The 19,879-nt window shown below is 40.1% G+C and overlaps 2 protein-coding genes across 4 annotated transcripts in view; both read left to right on the forward strand.

The window, feature by feature from the left end:
- Nt5c1b (5'-nucleotidase, cytosolic IB) overlaps window positions 1–14,038 on the forward strand; it is a 17,834-nt gene extending 3,796 nt beyond the window's left edge. The window contains exons 4-9 of one of the 3 annotated variants that reach the window (XM_005360601.2): window positions 718–1,230; window positions 1,404–1,571; window positions 2,867–2,996; window positions 5,825–5,947; window positions 6,321–6,505; window positions 13,709–14,038. In XM_005360601.2, the coding sequence (XP_005360658.1) occupies window positions 718–1,230; window positions 1,404–1,571; window positions 2,867–2,996; window positions 5,825–5,947; window positions 6,321–6,505; window positions 13,709–14,038 (1,449 nt within the window). Of the gene's footprint in view, window positions 1–714; window positions 1,231–1,403; window positions 1,572–2,866; window positions 2,997–5,824; window positions 5,948–6,320; window positions 6,506–13,708 lie in introns of all 3 variants that reach the window. The other 2 variants (XM_005360600.2, XM_013351269.1) reach the window with 2 other exon arrangements.
- A 786-nt stretch (window positions 14,039–14,824) lies between these two features.
- On the forward strand, window positions 14,825–19,641 carry Rdh14 (retinol dehydrogenase 14). The gene is made up of 2 exons (XM_005360605.2): window positions 14,825–15,247; window positions 18,619–19,641. The coding sequence occupies exons 1-2, from the start codon at window positions 14,861–14,863 to the stop codon at window positions 19,234–19,236; spliced, it is 1,005 nt and encodes a 334-aa protein (XP_005360662.1). The 5' UTR covers window positions 14,825–14,860; the 3' UTR covers window positions 19,237–19,641.
- Window positions 19,642–19,879: the final 238 nt, after the last annotated feature.

Here is a 19,879-nt window from a genome sequence, read left to right on the forward strand (position 1 = left end):
ACACACACACACACACACACACACACACACACACACACACATCCACAACACTTACATTCTGTCAGATTTGGTCCAATAATCTCACCAAGAATCTCCTTCCACACATGTGGAACAAACATAATTGGAGGCAATATGTGAATATTCGTTTGATACCAACTTGCAGAGCAGCCTCAGCAAAGGTATTCTTTCTCTAGAATTCCCCCCTGCTTGCTTAGATAGATAATCAGTTCTGCTGTTTTCTCAAGGCATACCAAACCTGAAACCATGTGACTCCCCAGACTTCACAGCAGTCACAGGCTTGTGGCAGGGCAAACAGACCCAGAGAGGATCAGGATAAGTCAGGCATTCTAGAGCCAGTGGCTTACCCAGTTTGCTCATGAAGCCGGCTGGAGTTGCTGAGGGAGGTAAGGTCTATGATTTATGTTGCTTATGGATAAAAGGACTTGAACGTATTTACTCAAAACCAAATAGCAGATGCTACAAGGAGCACCTGCGATGTGCCTTTGCGAGGTACAGGAATGAGGGCAGAACAGTCTGTCCATCTAAAGAGTCATCTCCAATGCCTGCTTGGTTGCTCTATGGCCTAGTTAAAGGAGCTAGAATGAACTAAGAAGATTCATCAAGGTCCAAGAATAGGCTAGAGCTAGGAGATGCAACGTGGAAGACTAGTATGTGCATCCTCGTGGTTCTGGGCTTCAACCCCCATTTCTTCAGCAGGCCCCCACCAGCACCGCGACCTCTCGAACTTCCTCTGCCTCCCCCAGTCAGCATGAGGCCTCGCCTCCACCTCAAACATCAGAGAAGCTCTCCATATCGCAGACTCCACAAACCAGACCTATCACCCAGCTTGACTCACAACCTCCCACACCCCCGGAACCAGAGCCCAACTCCAGGCGGACTTCGAAAATGTATGGGGGCAGTGAACCCTGGAATCTCAGAGAAACCAGAGATACTAAAGAAGTGCAGTTACGGGACTATGCGCACAGCTGTGACTCTCGGGAGCTGATAATACCCAAGTCTCAGTATCCGCGTACTCCTCCGACTGAGTGGAAGTCCTATGTCCAGCGCCGCCTGCAGTATGGCACGTCAGTGGACATGGACCAGGAATGTCTGTCTGAGGCCCAGCAGCGGCAGCGGCAACAGATGGAAGAAGATGAGGTGGACGAGGCCTACTGGACATCTGTGAGCATGCTATATGAGAAGATCCCCAGTTGTGCACGGCCCAGGCCGGTGAGAATGCCCAGGCCTCAGGCATCCCTGGGCTCTCTGCATCCTGACCCTAGGATCACACCCACTTACTTCCTAGGGAAGTCCCTCCCATCTTAGCCCTTTTTCCCTTTCTCGCTGCATCCCCTACTCCTCTCTGCATGTGTTGATTCTCTTTTCCTTGACCTTCTCCGCAGCCCAAACCCAAGCATGCCATCACCATTGCTGTATCTTCCCGGGCACTCTTCAATATGGTGGACGACAGGAGAATCTATGAAGAAGAGGGTCTCGAAAAGTACATGGAGTATCAGCTCACCAATGAGAACGTCATCCTGACCCCAGGGCCCGCATTCCGGTTTGTCAAGGTATGATGTAAACTCCCAAACAGAGTTTCCCAGTCTTCCCGAGAATCCCCACACCATCTTTATAATTCTTGCCCCATTCTAGTTGACCAAGTCCCAAAGACTTCTGGAATTGTTGAGATTTTTTTTTTTCCCCATCCCGAATCCATGGTTTCAGATCAGGGCTTTCTTAAATGGAGCCCTAGTTTTCTGACCTTTTCAACAAAAGCCTGTTTCCTCCATCCATGGAGAGGTAGGAAGTAAGAGAGAGTTAACAATGGCCCTGAGCAGCAGAAAGAAATGCTTTCTTAAAATGATGGAATTCACTTTACCTAGTATGACCCTCAATTACAGCAAGAAAATCACGATGCTCCTGACCCTTGGCATTGTGAAGATGCTAAAAAAAAAAAAAATATGTAGTACTTACAACTAATCTCCTATGTAAGTTATAGGATAGTCACACCCTCAATCACGCACTATGGGAAAGCCAATGACGCTTCTATGGTTTGGAGTAAAAGGTGTTCGCAGGACATGTAGAAGCATGGGGAGAAACCACAGGCCTATGAAAAACATACGTTTAAAATATACAAAAAAAAAAAAAGATTAAGGAGCTAGCAGGAAGAGTGTGGTAGTAAAGGGCGATACTATTTGAAGAGAACCTGACTTTGGGTCCCAATCTCCATATCGGGCAAGTTACAACTGTCTGTAACTACAGCTCCAGGGAATCTGACACATTGTGGGCACTTACATTCTCACATGTGCACACACACACACACACACACACACACACACACACACAATTAAAAGTAAATGTTAAAATTAAAATAAATAAATCGCAGCCTATTATCTCCCTTCCATAGCAATTCAAAAACAAAACAAAGCCATTGAGATTATTAATCGGCCTCGATCTGTTTCCTGCATACGAGTGACATGCAAATTCCCAAGCCTTTCCCAGTTCCTCACAATAAAATCAGAATGTATAAACTAAGACAAATAGACAAACCAGAAGGGCAAATCATAAACGGGATAAATAGCCTGATCTTTTTCTCTATCCACCCATGAGATAATTCTAGTAAGCAGAATGCTGTAATAACATCCCAAGGACATAACCCATCTGTGCCATGGACATTGACTGAAGCCTATGTGTGGGAGTCATAAAACATAGGAATGGTAAAATAACCATCTCTTAAAGGAACGGCGATTGCTTAGCCAGGATTCTGTCGAACTTGATTTCGGCCCTGCCGAGGTGCTGTTTCCTCCTGCTGCCTAAGGCCTACCTTGCCTCCCCTTTTTCATATGCCCATGTTTGTAACCTGCAGGCGTTGCAGCATGTCAACTCCAGACTCCGTGATCTGTATCCTGAAGAACAAGACTTATTTGATATAGTACTGATGACTAATAACCATGCCCAAGTGGGAGTACGGCTTATAAACAGCGTCAATCACTATGGTAAGTAAAATAAATACCATGTGGGAAGACCAGCTCACAGCTCTGCAAAAAAGAGGCCATGCTATTTTGCTAACTGTGGCTTAAACCGCTGCAGTGTCTTTGATACCGACAACCCCTTCTGCGTGGGGAATGTTTATTTGCCTATGTCAGAACAAGAAAGGCTATGCTCATTTTTAACTTCAGCGCAGAGCTGGGCTCAAAGCTCTGGACTTAAGTTGTCAAGTGTGAATTTCAAAGTCTTAATCCCAGGTCCTCAATATATTTCTCTGCTTTATGTTTTTCACTTCTGAACTTGACTTCAAGGAGCCGTCAGCCCAGAGGCTTTTTCTGTGGGATCAAACTTTTTCCTCACCACAGATCCATGTTAAGGGTTTAAAGGTTTTCACCTCCCCTTCCACTTTTTAAAATTGGATGCTCCTGGCTGCCCTCTCTCTCCCACACACAAATCATATTCTTACCGGAAAAACTGTCTTTATTACTTTACATGGAAAAATTTTATTGGCGCTAGCCTTCTGAACATTTCTATCAATGTGTCATTTTCTTGTAAAGTTTCCCCTTTTATTCTAGTTTGAAATTACCCAACATCCTCTTTGGGACATCATTGTATTGTTTGCTAGTAATGAATCTACTTGTGGGTATGCCACATAAATATCAGGTTTAACTTGTGCACATAGAAATCCTATTAATTAGGCATTAACCAAGGTGTATTACTCAAGTTATTGAGTTTTATTTTATTATTTCATATGACCCTAATTATAAAATTGGCACCTGAAATGTATTTTAATAATGCAATTATATATACATATGTATATATAATTGCATTATTAAAATAATAAATACATAAATGTATTTTATACATAAATGTATGTATATAATTGCATTATTAAAATACATTTATGTATTTATATATATTTAATATAATAATAATAATAATAATGTATATATATATAATGTTATAAATTGGAAAGAGAAAATTTGTGTCAAGGGCTCTGAGAGGTATATACTATTCATTCAGTAAATAAAGAATACTTTGATGCTTTTTGTTTGTTTGCACATAGGCCCTTACTGGGTAGCCCAGGCTAGCTCTAGATCATCTTGACTCAGTTTCCTAGTACTGGGATTATAGGTGTGTACAATCATACCTAGTCTTATTGATTAAGTAAGTGATATTGGTCTATCTGTCCTTCAGCATGTTAAAAACACTGAGGTTTCCAGTTTCTTCTGTAGTAATTCTGTTGATAAACCAGTCGGTACACCTTTCCTTCTTGCCTTCTCTATGGAATTACAGTCGTTACCTTGGAAGGGTTAGTTGTTTACCTCTTTAGGGTACAGGAAACAACCTGTGTCTATCTCTACTGTAGTCTTTGCTACAGTTTACATGCCCGGCTCACAGTAAACTGGGATCCCTTTGAGAATAAAACAAACAAAACAGTGTTTTCATTCAGTTTTAAGTCCTAGTGCCAGTACATATTTCCCAGGATATTATGTTGATGTTACTTAAGGGTTTATAAGATCCACTTTTGAGTCACTTATACCCAACATTAGATTATCTAAAAGTCTGGTAATATTTTATTAATGCCAAGCAGATACTCCTACTCACATTGCTGCCCTTTGAGTTTGGTCTTTAAATAGCTAACTAAACCCTAGGTTTTGCGTTATCTAGATAGTGTAGTTACCCAATTTATCCTAAATTTAAAGCTGAGTGTGAATAAGTACATAGAATTTTATCATATGCATGACCATCTCACATCGATGAATACATTTTCTTTAAAATACAATCCTAAATTCAGACTTTATACATAAATCTTTACCAAAACTTTGTATTATTTCCTTAGAATAATACTCTCAAAAAGGAATCACACCAATCCATTCTTTCATTCGTTGCATATTCGGATGCTGGCTTTACAAAAATCTTTTGAACAGTCCATCCTTTTCTTTTAATTGTTGGAAGGTATTTAAAGGTATATTAATTGGAGTTTGAGGGCATAGGCTTATCATGTCAACTTTTCAGAAGACTATGGCCAGAAGCTAGAGAATTACCTTGAACTCAAGACCTACCTGAGCTACACAGCAACAATAGCAAGTTGAAAACCAATATGAGCAACTTAACTGTATCTTACTTAATACTTTTAAAAAATTAAGGGAACGTGGTAGTTCATTGGTAGAGTGTTTGCCTAACATATATTATGCTCCTAGTATAAGTCCCATTACTGAAAAAGAAGAAAGAAAATCCAGAGAATATAATATTAATGTCAATCTGCTAATAGCTATAATCAAATATTCTAGTCAAGAAGGAGTGAAATTTTCTGATTAACTTTAGAAAATAGTTTAAGTCCAGGAGCAATGTATTATTAGTACTGCATTAAAGAAATGCAGAAGTGATATTTAAAATAAGGATGTACCTTTAAAGTCCTCTTTCAATAAGCAAGAGAAAGAGGCTTAGTTAAGGAAAGAGAGGATTATCATAGTCAAACCTGCGTGCCGCAGTCTGCCCTTTGTCTGTGAACCAGCAAATTGGTCAAGCTTTTTCAGCATCCTTTTCTATAAGGAGAATACTATCCACCACGTGATTTTGTGTAAACCAACATGGTCTATGTGACGTAAACCAAACGTAGAATCTGAAGTGTCTGAGAGGTGTCCTCATACTGCTGCGGTGAAAGTCACTTTCAATTTTCAATAATTTATTAGATGATAATATCCAGTTAGGCTTACAGATGAACTCACATGGATTAACTAATACGAAATTTCATGCCTCCAGTAAATGTCATTTGGATCAATGTTGTATCTTTACTCTGGACCATAACACAGTCTTTCTCACCCAAAACTAGGTCTACTAATTGACCGATTCTGCTTGACGGGTGGGAAAAGCCCCATTGGCTATTTGAAGGCATATCTTACCAATTTGTATCTTTCTGCGGATTCTGAAAAAGTACAAGAAGCAATAAAAGAAGGTAAAGACCTGGGTTTATTCTTCTAGCTCCTAAGGTTTACTCAGATGGTCAGTGGCCTTGGGTTAGCTTTAGGTGGCTCACCAGCTTATTGGGTCTTTGGCTAGTTCTTTTATATATGTGGTACCCCATAGGGATTTAACATTCCTGGAAGGAATCATTTCCAGTGATTATTCCACAACTCTTGTTCACCCCCCATTCCGGTATAAACAGAGTCAGTGCATAGATCTCTGTTCTGAGTTGGTAGTTATGGACAGAAGTGGAATTATGTGGCTGTTGCTACAGAAGCAGTATCACCATGGGGGAGGAGTTTTTACTGTAAGAAAATAAAGCCCATAGGCTTAAGAAGAGCGCTAATCTCTCCATATGATTTCAGGCATCGCCTCTGCAACCATGTTTGCTGGAGCCAAAGACATGGCTTATTGTGACACGCAGCTCCGCGTGGCCTTTGATGGGGATGCTGTCCTCTTCTCTGATGAGTCTGAACATATTGCCAAGGAGCATGGGCTGGACAAATTCTTCCAACATGAAACATTATTTGAGAATAAGCCTCTTGCTCAGGTAAGTTTACCAAGCTTGGTTTCTTCATCTGCTTCTCTTCCAACATGTGAGTATAGATATTGGTCCTTGTGATGGAATTTTAACTAACTTTAGGTGGCCCCTCCAGTCCCTTTGTGCTCTGCTCTCTTCTGTTTGTGAATTCCTTACTTTGGAACATGTACTGCTGACAACGCTGGCTTTCAAATTGAACATTCTTTTATTTACCCTTTTGGAAACACTTCTGTAATCCGTTACTGATGAGTTAGCCCTCTTCAAGTCCTTGTAATACAGCACAGCATACCAAGAAGCTATTCCAAAATCTTCAGCCCTCAAAACAGTAAGGTACTTTCCAATACACCACTCAGGAAACATCTTCTGGGGTTGTCAGTCTGTGACCCCCAAAATCAAGAATGACACTGTTTAATTGAGAAGAGCTTCAAGACTAAAATCTTGGATCCAAGTAAATAATTAGCCTCAACATACCTAACAAGCCCAAAACAAGTATTTGGGGGTTTTGGTTTTGGTTTGGATTTTATTTATTTTATTTTATTTTATTTTTGGATTTTCAAGACAGGGTTTCTCCATGGATTTTTTTTTAAATCCATTTCATGACATATTAAAATTCAAGATCTGAAATGGACATTTGAGCAGAAGAAAAATAGAAGCATGAAATGGTATCCAAACTAAATCTGAACTGATGGATGATCCAGTTTCACAATAAATCTGATCCATTTAATGTTCAGTAATATCCATGAGCACGGCCAGCCTGGCACCCATCCCTGTCCTTCAGAGGACTGTCAATCTTCCAGTAATGTGTCTGTAGGATCTTTGCAGATATCCTTTATCAAGTCGAGGCTGCTGCTATTCACTGTGCACTTTTAAGGGTTTGTAGAATGGATGTCAGATTTTGATTGATGCACTTGTATCATTCACTGAGAAAATCAAATGGCTCAGGAAGTCATTGACATATAAATTCACTAAAGGCTTTTTAATTTGTTGAGGCAGTTCGCATTGTGGATGCACTTGAGATGGCCATATAGTGCGATCCTTTTTATATATTCCTAGATCCAGTCTGTAGAACTGAGAAGTTGTCTGCCTTCGTATGTATGAGGGAAGTACTCTATAGTTTACTCATGATATCTCATTTTAGTAGAGTAATAATGGTTTCACAAGATACATGGAAACTAAGCAAATTTTTTGTAAGCCTTTCTAAACAAACTAGCTAGGTCTGAACAACATTGAAAAACCACATAGACACACACACACGTGTGTGCATGTGCGTCTCTGTGTGTTGTAGTGTGATGATGGGGTTGAGGCACATGTGACATGGTGTGCATATGGAGGTCAAGGGACAACTTTGTGGAGTCAGTTCTCTCCTTCCTCCTTCATGTGAGCTCAGGAATATACCTTTTCTGGTTTACAAAGGAAGCGACATTTTTCCTGAACTGTCTCACCTGACCTTGAAAAGCCTTTAACCTGCTGTTCATTCAGTCTTTGTTCTTCGGTTCAGTTCTTTCTTTTATTACTTTGTGTTCCTCAAAGAGAATTACCAATTTCATTTCTCATTTTTATAAACATAAACTTGTAAATGTCTTACTAAGGCTTTTATGTTTGTAGAATAGTTAGAGATGTCTCTCCAGTTTCATGTCTAATATTAGTTAATTGTTGTCATTTTATTTTATTGGGTTTTTTTGTCAGTGTAGGCAATGATTTATCATTTTTATTTACCTTTTCCATGAGATATCTTTCCTAACATTTTTTTCGTTTATTTTTTATTAAGCTCTACATTTTTCTCTGTTCCTCTCTCTGCCTCCCCCCTTCCCTTCAACCCTTCCCCAAGGTCCCCATGCTCTCAGTTTATTCAGGAGATCTTGTCTTTTTCTACTTCCTGTGTAGATTAGAACCATGTATGTCTCTCTTAGGGTCCTCATTGTTGTCTAAGTTCTCTGGGATTGTGATTTGTAAGCTTTATGTCCTAACATTTCTATTCTGATGACCGAGGTCACGGATTGCAATCTTTTTAGCTTTTTGTTTTCTTTCTTTTGGGGGGGTTGGTTTCTAAAATAGGCTTTTTGAATTTTGTCTTCTTTGTAGACTGTAGTTTTATCTCCCTGACTTTTAAAAGTGGTACCATTTGATTTCAATTCAAAAAATATTTGAACTTATGACTTTCCTGCTGTTGGGTGTATTTACAATTAAAGTAAATTAATGGCCAGATATTTGTTGAGGCTATTTTCCCCTGTACAGGGCTCTCTCTTACTATGCACAAATCTTACACCATTGTGACCCGCCCCCACGTAAAAGGCTTTGTATTTTGCTTTGTTGCACTGTATTTTGTGCTGAGAAGGTTATAACCTACCAAGTATGTACTGTGTACTTCAAAAATAATACATTGCTGCTGTTGGAATGAATATTCTACAAGTGTAAATTAGATTGAGCATATTAATTAAAGTCATGCCAATGTTATGTGAAGGTGTGTGTGTGTGTACATATAGAAGCAAGAGATGGATGTCAGGTGTCTTCCCCTACAACTGTCCTTCGTGAGTTTGGAATTTACAATAACAGTAGCTAGACAGCAAGCTCTGGGCATCCATATGTCTCTGCCTCCCTAGGGCTGAGATAACAGTCCTAAACTGCCACCCCTGACTGGCTTGAGCTCCAACTTGGTTCCTCATGCTGCCAGCACTTAACTACAGGCACCGCTCTTATACCAGCTCACATCTTTAGATGGTCAAATCTTCTTGCTTGTTTGCTATATTCACAAGAAGACAGTATTGATGCATCTTAATATAAGTGGAAATGTATTGATTGATTGAGACAGGATCTAATTCTGAAACCAAGGCTTTCTTTGAGCTCACTGAACTCACTGCCTTCATGTGTCAGCTTCCCAGGTGCTGGGATTACAGGTGTGTTTTATGACCTCTGTCAGTTTTTAATCAGTTTTTATATACTGTACTTTAGGTCCCACATATTTAAGATTATTGTATATATTCTTTGTCATATTCAGCAACTTCTCTTTCTCATGCAATGCCCGAGTTTGATATTCATATGTTTCTGTTTCTAGATAATGTACGTATTATATATTTTCAGTACTTTTACCTTCAACAAGTCCATGTCTTTTTATTTATTTTATATTTAACATATGATATATGTTTTTACATCAGTTGGAGTTGCTTATTATACAATTGAAAATCACTATTCTTTTCATTATTGCTTTAATTTCCTTAAAACTAAAGTGGAGTGTGTTGTTTACAATTAGGTTACTTAATTGCTAAACATTTAAAGAGGTTTGTCAACATATCTATTACTACGTACAAGTCTTACTTACTCTAGTGACCAGAAACATAGTTTGTATTGTACTTTGTTTGTTGTGATGTTTTCTGCTGTGTCCTGTGTTCTTGAAATCATTTAAGTATATGAGATCAGTAATACCTGTTTTAGTAAAATCTAATGTCTTCCAACTTTCCTCAACATGTCTTATCTTTTAATTTTTGTCTCTAGTTTAGTCACCATATTTCAGAATCATCTGTACTTATACTACTAATAACTAATTAAAGATTTTCCCCTGTGTTTATTGTAAGTCTTGTAATACATAACTTCATGTAACTTTGATATTTGGTCAAACAATCCTATTTCCCTTGTCTGTAATATATGAACCTTGCCACAGATCACTCCCCAACTTGTTCTGTGCTGTGTTGACTGTTGCAAAGATAAGCAGTGAGCAGGCCGCGTACTGCCCAGTTCCTGGTCGCCTGGCTAATCCCTGAAATAATTACATGAAAACTGTATTCATTTAAACACTGCCTGGCCCATTAGCTCTAGCTGCTTATTGGCTAACTCTTACATCTTGATTAACCCATTTCCATTAAATCTGTGTAGCACCACGAGGCTGTGGCTTACCAGGAAAGAACCTAACCTACCTCTGACTTGGGCCGGAGAATCATGGCGTCTGCCTGACTCTGTTTTCTTCTTCTTCCCAGAATTCTGTTCTGTCTACTCCACCCACCTAAGGGCTGGCCTATCAAAAGGCCAAGGCATTTTCTTTATTTAACCAATGAAAGTAACACATAGACAGAAGACCCTCCTACATAAGTTGACATATATTGATTTTATGTTCTTTACTATTAATTCACAATAACTTGATGCTCTTTTTGCCTTTGGCAATGACAAAAGGTAAGAATGAGACAGAAATGGTCTTTTATATATTTGTTCCTTTTAAAAATTGCAGGTCCTAGTTTAGCATTTCAGCAGGACATATATGCTAGCAAAAATTACTGTTTGCTTTCCTGAAAATTCTATTTCTTCCTAAGTTTATTATTACATCATAGACAAGCATGTTAGCCTGCACCCTGAATCCCATAAATCAGGACACAGAGACAAGTGGATCTCTGTGGGTTCTAAGGGCAGCCTAGTATAAATAGAGTGTCCTGAGAGACCCTGTCTCAACAAAATAAAATAAAAGTATATTTTATTTTCACTGGTTATAGAACTGTGTGTTTCCCTTATTTTTCTTTAGCAACCTTCAGATGCCCATCCATATTTTGTTTTGTTTTTTTCACACACTTCCATTGCATAGGTTCTGACCTCGTATGTTTTGAGTCTTTTATCTACTATGATTCTCAGTATATACTATGTCTATTTTCACTAACTAATCAAGATTTTCTGTACGTCTTGTTGGAGTAGTTTTATGTGTTCTCCCCTCTCCCTTCTGTGTGTATGTGACCATGCAGACACATGCTTACATGTGTGTATGCACGGACTGCGTGTGTGTATGTCTGTGTGGCATATGCCTCCATCTCTCTCTTTCTCTGTCTCTGTGCAATTACTTTCATGTCTTCTTTGTCTGTGCATGCATGTGTGCCTCTCTTCCTCTTTTTCCTAGCCCCATTTGCATTTGTGTGTCCCACAGCATTTAAATGTGTTGTTTTTTTTTTACCTCTATATTTTGTCTATTTTTACTTATCTTCAACTTCATGAGTCTGCTGCTCTTCATCTGAAGACATCCTTGATTTCTGGACAGTAATGCTTAATTCTAGCATTATAATCAGCTCCTATTTGCCGAAGTTATTATTGTACTCATGATTGTTTTCTTCTGTTAAAGTAGATGTTGGACTTTTAAAGGAATCAATAAGAGTTCTTTTCAATTTTTCTATTATATGCTTAATACTTTTGTCATCATTAAGTCTAAATTCTTTAAATTCCTTTTGAAAGCAAATTTTTGTTTTATTGTATTCTCATATTGTCAAATATATATATACATATATATGTATATATATATATTTGCACACACACATATAATCAAATGCACAATTAAAGGCCTTGGTAAATACTGTCTCAATCTGCTTATTGTCATTCCTCCTCTTCTACTATCTATTCTGATAGACTAAATCAATGTAATCAAGAGTTGAATTACTTCTAGTTATTATTGTTGCTCTGGCTTTCTTTATACTGTCACAGACTTCAAATTCTTCTCATTGGCTCTAAAACTGTAAATTGATCTTTCCTTGGGTCATTCTCAACCCAAACTGTCAGGCCTTCTCTGTAAGTTTATGCAGAAAAATCACCAAACTCACTCTGTCAGCGGTTCTTTCCTTCTCTGCTTGCTTTGTGCTCCTGGAATTTTAAGATGGTGCTACTTTTCCTGCATCCCAGTGAAAGGATATGCCTAGTAGTCTGGGATCTAACAGCTTTTCCTGTCAGCCCTAAGAGCAGACCACTTTTCATTTTTCCAGGGAAAGAATGCCTGGACTGCCTGCCTAAAGCCCTTCTAACAACTTAAGCATTCTTCCCTCAAGGTCTAGAGATCTCAATAAAGATTCATTCTTTCCCAAATACAGGGCTTTCTCCCTAACTCTTGTTCCAACTAGGATGTCCTTTTCTGTCTCCTTCCTTGCCTGCGGTGTTTCTCATGAAATCTAGTGAAGAGCACAAAGAAAACTTCAAGAGCGCACTTCTTGGTTAGTAGAGTGTTGTCCTTTATTGTTGTTTTAAATGTCCTGAAATTTTCACACTTGCTTGTATAGTCTCTGGACTCCCCACATTGCTCTGGAAATGTACAGGTTCTTGTCCACCATCTTCCTCTGGAAGATGCCCGAGTTGGCTACCCTTTGATTTAGTTGTATGATATATGGAAGAAAAGTTATGATGTTCCAAATATCCAGGTATTTATTATTAGGAAATGATACATAGTTCAGATAGTTTTTGAAATCTTAGAAAGATTCCAAATATTTTAAGTACTACATATAACCAGCAAGATGCCTCATATGGAGGTAAAAGGTGTCTGTTCCAAGTCAGATGACCTGTAATCAATGTCCTAGACCCACATGATGGAAAGAACCAAATCTGACAATATGTTCTCTGTCCTCCATATGTGAACCATACATATGTACACACATACACACTTGCGCACACTATATATATTTGTAAAATATTCATAAAATGGGACAGTGAGGTAGCTTAGAAGATAAGCGTACTGGTCACCAAGTCTAATGATGCAAGTTCCATCTTATGCATACAATCATGGAATGTGTGTCCAGGCAAACCCTCACTCGGGTAAAGAAGGGAGAGCAAGCAGTATGGTTGATGATATACTAAATTTTCAAAGATTATTTCCATAAACATGTGTCCAGCATGTCAATGACTGAATGCACTAAAGGAGCATAAAATATATTTACTCATGGATTTAAACGTAAAACAATGGTAAAGACCGGAGTAACATAGAAAAAGAAACAAACATTATGCCTTAATGTAAAAACTACAAACTTATATAGCTTTAAGACAGGGCTGGACTTAGGACAAACAAATACCAAGCTAAGCAAACTGACAGTAATTTCAAAGGTAAAAGATGCAGCTAACAGAAAAAAAAATGGGGAAAATGTGGTTTTGGTAATCACTGAAGTATATTTCACCCAGTTACCACACTGGTTATGATTATTGTCCTGGCTTACTTATTTATAGAACATTCTTTCACACTTAAAATACCTTCGTTTGGATGATACATGATGTGGTTATCCAAGACTTATTCCAGGCATGCAAAGAAATGGCTGTGTATCAGGAAATACCTTCACATAAATGCAGAGAGTCTGGCACCATTCTGTCAGCCCAGAATCACTGTATGACAGTTGGCATCATGTATTTTACTAGGTCATATAAGATCCTGTTTTGTTAGTAATCAGTTCTTTTTGCTCACCCATTCACAGCTGAGACATATGTTCTCTTTTCCAGGGACCCCTTAAAGGCTTTCTGGAAGATTTAGGCAAACTGCAGAAGAAATTCTATGCCAAAGACGAACGATTACTTTGTCCCATCAGGACCTACTTGGTTACAGCCCGTAGTGCGGCGAGTTCAGGCGCCCGAGTGTTGAAGACCCTTCGCCGCTGGGGTCTAGAGATAGATGAAGCTCTTTTCCTGGCTGGAGCCCCCAAAGGTCCCATCTTGGTGAAGATTCGGCCCCACATCTTCTTTGATGATCAGATGTTCCACATCGAATCAGCACAGAAATTCGGCACCATCACAGCCCATGTACCTTATGGCATTGCTCAAAAACGCAACTAGGGATGGGGAGGAGAAATAAACAGTGACAGTCTGGTATTGAAAAATGAAAGGTTGCGTTTTGGATGTCTAGAGTAATTAGGTATTTCCGCAGACCGGATCACAAGACTAAACCCCTTGTGGTGTTTTTCTTTTTCTTCCTTCCTTCCTTCCTTCCTTCCTTCCTTCCTTCCTTCCTTCCTTCCTTCCTTCTTTTCTCTTTATTTTGTTGTTGTTGTTGCTGCTGCTATTGTAAAACATTTTGAACTGTCAAGCTCCAGTCAAGCTACTTCTCTGAAGGGTACTGAATCCCATTGTACGTCTCTATCTGTGTAAGTCATAATGGTAGCTCTTTAGATAAATTTAGAATTTGCATACATAAGTTCATAAGTCGGTTCACAAGAAGCTTAGTTAACTTTTAAAAACATTGTTTGTTTGTTTGTTTTTAACGTTACCCGGCCGAATGAATTTCTACCCATCATCACCTAGAACAGTCATCTGCCAGTTAGAAAGAACATTACTGGAAACTAAGGCTGTGTCCTTTGTTAGTTCCGTGCGGCCCGCCGTTTAACAAAATCAAAGTGAGAAATGTCCCGTCGTCTGCAGGCGCATGCTAATTTTAACACTGTCAGCTTCTAAATTAATCCACTAGTGGTTTCCACAGGGTGGTTTCTATGATGAACTCTACTTCAAGGGGCCCTCAGGGGAGGAAACTACACATCCCAGCAAGCCCCGCGCGCGCACTAGCCCAGGACGGCAGGCGGCGCCCCAGAGTCCTTTGCGTGCAGTGGCCCTTTGGATACCGGAACTCGTGCTCTAGGCTCCGTGCACCCTGCCCGGAAGGCTATGGCTGTGGCGACTGTGGCCGCAGCGCTCCTGGCCGCACTGGGTGGGACGCTGTGGCTGGCCGTACGGCGGTTCTCGGGGGCCAGGGGCCAGCGGATGCAGGGAGGCGGGGACCAGAGCCTCATGCACGGGAAGACAGTGCTGATCACCGGGGCAAACAGCGGCCTGGGCCGAGCCACGGCGGCCGAGCTGCTGCGCCTTGGAGCGCGGGTCATCATGGGCTGTCGGGACCTCGGGAGAGCACAGGAGGCAGCGGGTCAGCTCCGCCAGGAGCTCGGCCAGGCTGGGGGTCAAGAGCCTGACGCCACCAAAGGCCAGCTGGTCGTCAAGGAGCTGGACCTTGCCTCTCTACGTTCAGTGCGAGCCTTCTGCCAAGAATTGCTGCAGGTGTGGGTCTACTGAAGAAGCCCAGCCACCCACGGGGGAGGGGCTCCTGAGGCCTGCCTGGTGTGACCTTGAGAGTGGGCAGGGCTGAGAAAGACACCTGCTTGCGGTGGACCCTGCTGGGAGGAGGGGCAGGTGCCAGAAGGAATTCCTGGGAGGTCCCCAGAGGAAGTGAATAAATAAGCCAGTGTCTGGACATTCCGTTTTGTTAGGCAAGGACAGTCCAGGAATCATCACCCCGTGTTTGAATTGTTTTTCCTGTGTCAGAAGTAAAATGTGTGCCAGATCTTCCATGGTGTCCCAAGGCCTGAGAGCACTGCAGGAGAAAAGCTCGCCAAGAGCTTTGGTTAGGCCCCTTGTAAAAGTTTCCTTGCTGTTTTTCTTTCTTATTCCCATTTCCTGATTTTGTTTGTTTTGTTTTTGGTTTGCTCTGCTAAAGTAGGGAGTGTCTCTTGCTGATTGACAACCTTTGCATCATCCCTAACTAGATTCTATCCCATTTCCAAAGAAAATGGAATTTGGAATCCTCTTAATGGCCCTAAGCAGAACAGGAATAAAAATCATATGCCTAGCTTTATTGAACATTTGATGTACGACAGGAGATGTGCCAAGCACACCATTAGTTATTGTCAGATCTTGACTTTAATTCTCTTAAAGCAAGCATTAACATCTCCACTTCGTAATAGGGAACAGAAACATAGGAAGGTTAAGTAACATGTCTTTCTTCAGTCTTTGCTTTCCTGGTGCTTGGTGGCTGAGGGGTGGATGGTACAGGTTCCACTGAAGTAGAAAGGTTGTGGCCAAGGTGACTTACCAGAGGTAGATCTAAAGTCAGCCAGGTACAGGGAGACTGCTTGTCTCAGTTGGAATCTCTTGACTCTAAAGCTGAGGGTCTGGCTTTTTTTACCCCATGCTGTACTTAGATCAAAGAAATATCTGGAAGTTCATTTGTTAGCAGTTAGATCTAAGCAGCCTAAGCCTGCATGTCCTAACAACTCTCTAACGGTCCAATAATAGGCATCCCTCAAAAAGAAGTTTCTTGTTTAACTCTATGTGGTCGTGATTGCTAATGGAACAGTGTGCTTGTTTGCCACTGTAGGAACTTTCCCAGTCCCCAAGTCAGCTTGGACATAGCCACCCTCCTTCTTGTTCTGTGTAGATTGTTTTAGTTTTGCCCTTGCTTCTAAGACCATAGCTGTTAATAACTGTTGAACACAAAGCTGTACAAAGAAATCATGTCATCAGAAGAAAGCCCATACTAAACCACTTACCTAGAGGTAGTAGCTTTTGAGATAATGAGTAGAGAGTATCACTGTTCCCCTCAAACTTAAACCATTCACAGCAAGCTCCTGTTGTGTTCTAGGGAAGCATGTTGCATGTTAAGAGCTGGTGCAGGTCAAAGAAATTGATTGTTAACATGTCATTTGTGTGTAGCAGATCAAGTAGCAATATTAGTCTCTGGGAGATTTGGAAGCATAGAAAGCGGGTCATTCTGATCACTGACATGTATAGGGTTGAGCATGTTCATTCCTGATAACTTTGCTGCTTGGAACAGAAAAAGAGGTTGTGTTACCCTAAGTATTTGCATTCTTGCTTGGCGCTGAAGTTCAGTGATTATAATTAGAAGGAAAAAGAAATGGAGGTTTTTGACATTCACTGTTTGGTATTCTTGGAATTTATGCCATTTATCTTCTAGAATTTAAAAAATAATAAATGATAAAGTCTTAACACAAACCCAGCAAAGAATGATAGGTCAGAAGTGATTAATTCTGGAGCCCTTTCCAGAAGATTAGCAAAGACGAATACTCCTTCCTTCCCCGTATCTGTGAACTCATATTCCCCTTTTGAAGTTGACTGGTGCAAAACATGAAAGTTTTTTCCTCGGGCCAGAATGAGAAACAGTTAACCGACAGGTAGCCTTTGATAACAGTTGTGAAATTTAACACATTTTTTTCACATACACTTGGCAGAGAGAGAGGGGGAGAATTGAAATTTGACCTGAAATTAATTTAATCATAGGTCATCACTGTGACTTTACACCTGGAACACATTGTGCATTTCTTTTCCTCTGTCATCAGAAGAGACAGAGGAGCCAGGAAAGAGCCAAAGAAAACCGACCTAAATGATGTAAGGAATGAAAAGACTCCCTGTGAGAACAGTGCAGTTTCAGACTTTAATTTGGGAAGATGTGGAGGTGTATGGTGCTTGGAAGAGATTTCATATGGGGAAGAAAGGGCTGAGTTCTGGAACCACAGTGATGGTTAATGGTGTCTGTTGATGCTATCTCTTCTACCTCTTGTACACCTGGCTTCCATCATGGTCCTGTGTTGTTACTAATATTTTGATGTTATCCACTCAATGATTGGATTAACCTTTCTTGATATTTTAGCAATATTCGCTCTAGTCCAAAGTTTACTTCTCTAACCGTTCTTTATCCCAATTTTGGGAAACTGCCTTGAAGTTATTCTGTCCCTGTGGTGGCATTTTATACTTAACAGGATTGCAGAGTAAAGCATTTTAATTTACCATTGGTGGTGATACCAGTAAGGTGGGAGTTACAAAATCAGCCCTTTGCTGGAAGTGGTCTGCCGTGCTCACCTTGACTCAAGCTCTGTTGTTTTTTTTAATTTATTGATTTTTGTTGAGCTCTACATTTTTCTCTGCTCCCCTCCCCTTCAACCCTCTCCCAGGGTCCCCATGCCCAGTTTACTCAGGAGATGAAGCTCTGTTTTAAACAGATCAGTTAGAAGTTAGAAGGCCAGGCTAGGTTACTAATTATGAGAATGGGCTTTGGAATCTAAGGATTTCATCTTCAGGCTGATTCTGACTTGCCTCTTAGAAGCCTGGTGACAATGACCAAGTCACTTGGGTCTGCCTTGAACTTAAGAACATTAAAAGTAGATAAGGTTATCTGAGAAAGGAACCAAGCAGGCGCATCCTAATCATGTAAGATTGCCTTAAAAGTCTTTTTTCATATTTTGCATGATTTTTTAGGTTTATCACAGGGATGCATTATAAATTTGACATAACAACACCAAACTGATATTTTTCTAGTTCAACTGAAATTAAGAAAAGACATACAATCCTAGGAGTCACTCACCTCCAAATTTGCTGTATTTCTGTTTTAAAAAAAGACCTTGATAACTATATCATCAACATCTGAGTGAAACGTAAGAGTATACATATTCATAATCATTAAGTTGTAGAAAGTCTAAGGTTGACAGTGCTTCAAACAGTTACTGGATACATAGGCTAGAACTTGAGATTAGTTTTAGTCTCAAACTCTTCTCATTGTTAGGAAAACAAACCTGAGTGAAAAGAGCTCTATGGAAAATGTGTGTTCCTAATTCTGTATTCTCTTTCTGGTTTTAAAGGAGGAACCCAGGCTAGACGTCCTGATCAATAATGCAGGGATCTTCCAGTGCCCATACATGAAGACTGAAGATGGCTTTGAGATGCAGTTTGGAGTGAACCATCTGGGCCACTTCCTACTCACCAATCTTCTGCTTGGCCTCCTCAAAAGTTCCGCTCCCAGCAGGATTGTCGTTGTTTCTTCCAAACTTTATAAATATGGAGACATCAACTTTGAAGACTTGAACAGTGAACAGAGCTATAATAAAAGCTTCTGTTATAGTCGAAGCAAACTGGCTAACATTCTTTTCACCAGAGAACTAGCTCGTCGCTTAGAAGGCACAAAGGTGACTGTCAATGTGTTGCATCCTGGTATTGTGCGGACAAACCTCGGGAGGCACATACACATCCCACTGTTGGCCAGACCACTTTTCAATTTGGTATCGTGGGCGTTTTTCAAATCTCCACTAGAAGGTGCCCAGACCTCCATCTACTTAGCCTCCTCACCCGAGGTGGAAGGGGTATCCGGAAAGTACTTTGGAGATTGTAAGGAGGAAGAACTATTGCCCAAAGCTATGGATGAGTCAGTCGCAAGAAAACTGTGGGATATCAGTGAAGTGATGGTCGGCATTTTAAAGTAGGAGTAAAGATAAAAGGGTTATTTGTAAGACTATCCATCACAGCCTTGGTCGGGAGCAGCATGTTGTGAGTGTGTGCTCCTTGAACACAGTTTGGGTTTTAAGGTAATACTGCTGAGAGATACACATGAGTATTTGAAGGGCACCGTTAGGTGGGCTAATAAAAAGTTAAATAACTAAAGTGAGCGAAACCATTCTGTTTTATTATTAAAAATTATAATTGGGCAATCATAAATTACAGATGCTGAAGATATCCATAATTTAAAAGATACCTTGAGAGGGTTTTCAAAAACTTTTTGCATTTCATAATGAGATGTTAAGATTTTTTCCTACAATGCCTGTTTTATTGAAATAGTATGCCTAGTGTGTGCACATAAATTATTACTTGGAATAAATGTATGAAGCCGATTCCTCGGTGTGCATTTCTTTAGAAGTATCTGGGTGCAGTTCATAGCTTGTCCTCCCTGGCCTTTTGTAGTCTTGCTGTACCCATGTTCTTCCTGTCATATCTTGTATACTTCTCGGAAACTTTTTGTTTATAAAACTCCAATCTATGACCTTGTGTCCTAACGCACTTTTAAACCTGTGATAGTTTTCCAGTTAACCTTGCAGTAAGTTTTCTTAGCCTCTTTCTGCTGTTTTGTTT

This window comes from Microtus ochrogaster, linkage group LG3, assembly GCF_000317375.1.
Source record: "Microtus ochrogaster isolate Prairie Vole_2 linkage group LG3, MicOch1.0, whole genome shotgun sequence".
NCBI lineage: Eukaryota > Metazoa > Chordata > Mammalia > Rodentia > Cricetidae > Microtus > Microtus ochrogaster.

Excerpts from the sequence above, each read along its gene's own strand:
- Rdh14 (XM_005360605.2), top strand. The coding sequence starts at position 14,861 with ATGGCTGTGGCGACTGTGGCCGCAGCGCTCCTGGCCGCACTGGGTGGG. Across the intron at positions 15,248-18,618 it reads TCTGCCAAGAATTGCTGCAG|GAGGAACCCAGGCTAGACGT; the intron begins GTGTGGGTCTAC and ends CTGGTTTTAAAG.